A 6,132-nucleotide genomic window follows, 5' to 3' on the forward strand; every position below is an offset into this window, starting at 1 on the left:
GTACCTGCGCCGGCGGCGCCAGCAGAGGGCAGCGACTCCGACACAGAGAGCATCGGTGAGCAGATCGTCCGGCTGGAGGAGAAGTTGCGGGAGTTGCGCAAGACATACACCGCCAGGATCCAGACGCCGCCGAGGAAGGATGAGGTAAGGGTGCCTGTCACCACCCGCCGACCGCCTTCTGTTGCCACCGTTCCGTCAGTGCCCCAGACCGGACCCGCGATTGCCGTAAACTGCTGCACCCAGAGCACCGGACCGCTTGCTGCGGCGGTGCCAAGCACGTCACACCCTGCAGTGATCATGCCAGGGCCGGCACGGTCCATCAGAGGGTTCCCCCCTAGGCCTATGGGGCCAATACCTATTAGGGGCCCCTTTACCCTACAGCTGCCCCCTGATACAGTTATGTGGGCACACCCTCCTGTAGAGGAATACTACAGACGATACTTGCCAGCAGAGCCAAGTGGTTATGATGTGCCACCGTGAATCAGCCTGCTAGGCCTTTGATTTATTTCTTCTGAAGTTTCATGTTAACCCTTCCAGGACAGGAGTCCTGTGTTGCTGGTCCTTTGTTGCGGCTGCCAGTTTGTCCACGGCTCAGTGGTAGGTGTTGACCACTGAAATCACAAAGTCAGCAAGGCCAGGCTTGTTTCCAGGATCTCCTGCCTGCTTTTGTACCCCACACCAAGTTGTGCCTGTTCCTTTGTTGCACCTTTTACCCTTCACCCCCTTTTCAGGTTGATCAGGGGTTTTACAGCACTTTTCTTGCTGTCATTTTATTGTGCAACCTGATACTAAGGAACCGTGCCCGGAGACAGACTCAAAAGGACCTGAGCCTCTGAGATTCTTACTCTTTTAAAAGTATTGTGCCCAGAGATGGACTCCACCGCATGAGAGCCTCTGTGATTTAATAAGAAATAACCTGGGTACGGACTCATGTTTGTTATTTGAGCCTCCAAGAACTTTTATACCGTTTTCTACTGTTTTATCATGGACTTATTCATTGTCATGGACTATCCTGGTTATATTGTTACGCTGTGCCAGGTCAGCGCCCCCGTTCCATTCACTATCCTGAGAGAAGAGAACGACGCCCCTTGTCACTACCCTGCACCTTTGCCAATTGGACCTGATGTAAATGCAGTTGAATTGCATATATGTATGCCTGCATGTCTCTTTTTCTATTTCAGGTAGAGATTCCAGTTGGGCGACCCATGATGGAGTACGAGGTCGTACTCAGCTTAAAGCAGTGGGGTATGTAGTGTACGGGAGTTGTAATACCCGTCACTACCAAAGGTCACTTGGTGTGCTGTCGTCCCTCCTAATTATGGGGAAGTTGTTGTATGTCAGTTTTATAAAATGTAATGTAATGTGTGTATTTCCCTGTCATTGAAACTTGCATGTACAGGCCTGCTAGGGGTGTCATTCCTACTTCTAGTCCATAGAGGGAGCTAGGGAGCCCTAGTTTATATAAGGCCGAGTCAGGGAAGTGCAAGGCAGACGGAGTCTAGTGTCTGTAATCTACAGTTGGAGATTAGACAATGTCTGAGACAAGTCCAGGCCTGAAGCCTGCTGTTCAGGAGAAGATTCCCTCCTGAATTCCCACATGCAGAAGCAGGAATATCTTAGCCTAAGAGCCTGAGGAACCATTCAGAAGCTAAGAGAGACAGAGGCAAAGATCAGAGGAGCCAGAGGTACTGAGAGAAACAGAGGAGGTACTTATTTAAGCCATAATCAAGGATATAAAGCCAGACTTAGGTTAATGGGCCTTGGTGAAGAATTGCTACATTCCAGGATCAGACAGAGTTAGAGTGCAAGCTCCTTTGCTGCAAGTCCTGTGTTCAACACTCTGTAATTACCCTGCTGTACTGAATTGCCTGCATCGACCGAATTGCAAAATCGACTGTATGCTGAGGAACTGCATTTCCTTTATTGTCTCTGCTTGGAAAACCTACTAAAGTTTGAGTTCTGTTTTAATCCTACGTTTCCTCAATTTATTCCTGCATCCGCAAACGGCGTGCCACCGTTTACTTGGCACTGGCGTCACGAACTATTCCTACCTATACCTGCCCTTGCAGAGAGTCAGCTGTACCAGGTTAGTGTATATTGCACTACTACACTCAGAAACACCTACTACGCACAACTTGAGTACACTGCATAAGGCCTGTATGGTCCCATCAGAATTGGTTTGTGATTTGGTAGCCAAAAGCAGGAGTGGGTACAAAACACAGAAGACATGCAAATATTCCTTTTACTTGTCATCTCTGTTTTGGATCCACTCCTGTTTTTTTTGGCATTAGCAATACTAATGGATTACTGACCAAATGCTGACTGAGTGAATGCGGATGCTCCACAGACAGGATCTGCTTTTTGGGCGTTATTGTTCTGACAGATTAGAGGAAGGGCAAAATAATTAGCGACGTCAACACAAGTTTACTGCTGACACCCTCTCCACTCTCTTGGGGGGGGGCTCTACTTGTATAAGCTTTTAATAGAACAGAATTTGTAGACATCTATGTGGAATCAGCTGACGACAGTGTAAAAGGAGTGTGCTTCTTCTTGTCGCTAACATTAAAGGGTTTCTACCACTTCGTTTTTACATATTTAGCTTTCAGACACTAGCGATCCGCTAGTGTCTGCTCTCCCAAACCATCCTAATATAACTGTTTATTGGGCAGCCGTTTCGCTAAAAATCGAACTTATATAGATATGCTAATGAGCCTCTAGGTGCTATGGGGGGCGTCATTAGCACCTAGAGGCTCGGTCTACCTTCACAAACTGCCACCGCCCAGGGCGTCCCTCCAGCCCGCCCATCTCCTCCCGAATGCGATCCTCCCTGTGAGCCAGCGGACGAATTTCTGCTCAGACATCTCCACTGCGCCTGCGCCGATGACGTCATAGTGCTCCGAGGAACAGGCGCAGTGAAGATGTCTATGCAGAAAGCGGTCAGACATTCACTGCGCATGCGCCGAATACATCCGCGCACGGCGCATGCGCGAAATTCATCCGCTGGCTCACAGGGAGGATCGCATTCGGGAGGAGATGGGCGGGCTGGAGGGACGCGCTGGGCGGCGGCAGTTTGTGAAGGTAGACCGAGCCTCTAGGTGCTAATGACGCCCCCATAGCACCTAGAGGCTCATTAGCATATCTATATAAGTTCGATTTTTAGCGAAACGGCTGCCCAATAAACAGTTATATTAGGATGGTTTGGGAGAGCAGACACTAGCGGATCGCTAGTGTCTGACAGCTAATTATGTAAAAACAAAGTGGTAGAAACCCTTTAACCTGTAAGGCTGAATTCATACTTGAGTTATTTGGTCAGTTTTGGCCCCCTGACTGCCCAAATAAGTGAAGTGTGCAGTGATTCTAAGAGCGACACCTGTCATCTGCATGTCATACTGACTCACAGTATTATTTCACTACCACAGCAGACTCCCTATGCGTGTTACTACAAGGCACAGTGTTGTACACCACTATAAAGGCCGAAAAGGCCGATTCGCCGCAAATAAATTCAGATCGAACCGAATTTTTCAAAAAATTTGGCGAACCGGCCGAATCAAATTTTTTAAAAAATTGGCTCATCTCTACTGGGAGCGGATGGTGATGTCCTCACCCTTTAGTGCAGGTCCTTCAGTAGTTCTTTTAGCATCAAGAGGCCCTAAAAGACCATTTTGCTCGATTGTACCCATTTTTAACAGCCGTTAGATGGGTGCACTCCTGTCTAAGGGCTGATCCCATTGATTTCAATGGGGTCCATCTGGTCCTGGAAACCAGTCCTATTTCTTGACAGCCGCTATTCATTGGCAGCTAAACAACAGTTATGCGCATGTGAATAGCCCTATAGACTTCTAAAGACGGCCGTTACAAAATCAGCTGTCACACTGCAGTTTTTCACTATCATGTGAATGTAGCCTTAGAGTGCAAGAAATGTAGAAGAGAACTTAGAATTCAATGTGATAGGTCACCCTAAAAAGGTGTGCTGTTAGGGAACACTTAAATCACCAAATATTGTGAATTAACCTGATTTTCTGGAATAACTGATTCTAGAGAACTGTTGCAGCTGAAGAAAAGCCTGGGAGTTGGGAAAGAGGGGTTTGGCTTTTGGCTTTTATGTGATGTTAGTCTCAGAACTCTAGCAGAATGGAGACTATTGGTATGGTAGTAGACAAAGAAAAGACAGGAGATGAATAGTGATGGAGCACTGTGGACATGTGCTTTGTATGTGAGAATTATACGTTTAAATTGCATTCTAGGTTTTAAATTTTTTTTATTATGGACTATTATGGACACGCCAAGAAGTTACAAGACACCGAGGAACATAAAGAAAAAGTAAAGACCTCAAACAAGAGAGAAGCACATAAATAAAACTAAACCATCTATAAAATAAATCAGATTTGCAGCAGCCGTAAAATCATATTTTTCATATTTGATTTGACATCTTTGTTTCGTAGACTGTATATGAAAGGGTTTAAGAGTGGAGCAATAACCGTATACATTAAAGAGACCAGACTTTTTTGGCTAATTCTATAGATCGACTTGGGTCCAAAGTACATAAAAATTCCTGAACCATAAAATATTGTGACAACTATTAAGTGTGAAGAACAGGTTGCAAAACTTTTATTTTTGCCTGATATCGAACGGAGCTTTACAATTTTAGAAATTATTTCTATATAGGAAATCATTGTTACTATGAATGAACCAATTATAACACAGCCAGCAACCAAAAATACCACAAGTTCATTGACCCAAATGTCCTGGCATGAGAGTTCTAACATTGGGGGAACATCACAGAAGAAATGGTCTATCTCATTGGATCCGCAGAATGGTAATGAAAATGTGAACACTGTGTGTATTAGAGCATTAGCTGCACCAATGATATATGATCCCATTATATGCCGGATACAGACTGTTTCTCTCATAATCAGAGTATACAACAGAGGGTGACATATGGCGTTATACCGGTCATAAGCCATCGCTGCCAGCATATAGCACTCTATTCCACCAAACAACAACACACAATACATTTGTATAGCACATCCAGAGAAGGAGATGACTTTACTACAGTCTGACAGTAAACCGGACAACATATTAGGGACAGTGCATGAAACATACAGAATTTCCAAGAGAGAAAAATTAGCAAGAAAAAAATACATTGGAGTATGGAGGCTTGGACTAAGCTTATATGTAATGATTATTGATAGGTTACCACCCACAGTTATGATATATATACCTAAAAAGATCGGAAAAAGGGAAACTTGATGCTGAGTTATTCCAGAAAATCCCAAAAGAATAAATCCTGAGACCATTGTGTGGTTGATGTTCATTTCATAAAATTTTCTGGAAAAGAAACAAAAACAGCCCAATCAAAAAGTATGCCACATCTGCTGTGTATTCTAATGAAAAACAGACAACTATATACTGTAACAGGAGTGGGATGGGACATACTTTTCTGGTATGTATAAGGCCAGCATTAGTAAGGGAGATGGGAAAATAGAGCCATATTGACAAATCAAAGGCACGTGTCTAGGGCACAGCCCAGCAAAGATGTGGGACTAGGTCCAACCAGGACTTGCTCCATATCTGCTACACTGCCAGAGCTAAAGGACTTGCTATGATGTCACCGTCATGTGGTGGAGAAGAACCTGTAATGATGTCATGTGACATGAGGGGGTACAGCCCCGCAGTAGAGAAGTAGTGAGCCTGAGAAGTATTTTTGAATTGTAGTCCTCTCATCCTATACTCCTTGTCTGAAACATTCTTTGTTACCCCATAACAACATGGATATGCTGGGAGATGTAGTCCTCTCCTCTTATACCTGCTCCCTGAAATGTCCTCTGGTATCCCATAATAACAGCCTGGGCATGCTGGGAGTTGTAGTTCATTCTTCTTACCACCTCCTTGTATTGTCCTCTGACACTGTTATATACATTCTGTGTGTTGTAGTGGTTGTCTCTTCTTATGTCTCCTCATTGGAATGTCCTCTGATATCCTATTATAACGACCTGGACTTGCAGGGAGTTATAGTTCTTTCCTCATACCTCTTCCCTAAAATGGCCTTTGATATCACATAATAACAGCTTGGACATGCAGGGAATTGTACTTCTCTCTTCTTGTATACCTCCCTGTAATGTCCTCTGACGC

General features: G+C 44.7%; 1 protein-coding gene across 1 annotated transcript; it reads right to left on the reverse strand.

Annotated features, from left to right (window-relative positions):
• Positions 1 to 4,379: 4,379 nt before the first annotated feature.
• LOC120993591 (olfactory receptor 5A2-like) lies at positions 4,380 to 5,315 on the reverse strand. The gene has a single exon (XM_040422095.1). The coding sequence runs from the start codon at positions 5,313 to 5,315 to the stop codon at positions 4,380 to 4,382; it is 936 nt and encodes a 311-aa protein (XP_040278029.1).
• Positions 5,316 to 6,132: the final 817 nt, after the last annotated feature.

Source organism: Bufo bufo, chromosome 1 (assembly GCF_905171765.1).
Source record: "Bufo bufo chromosome 1, aBufBuf1.1, whole genome shotgun sequence".
Lineage (NCBI taxonomy): Eukaryota > Metazoa > Chordata > Amphibia > Anura > Bufonidae > Bufo > Bufo bufo.

What these genes read in the sequence shown, in the direction of transcription:
- LOC120993591 (XM_040422095.1), bottom strand. Translation starts at nt 5,315, where the DNA reads ATGAACATCAACCACACAATGGTCTCAGGATTTATTCTTTTGGGATTT.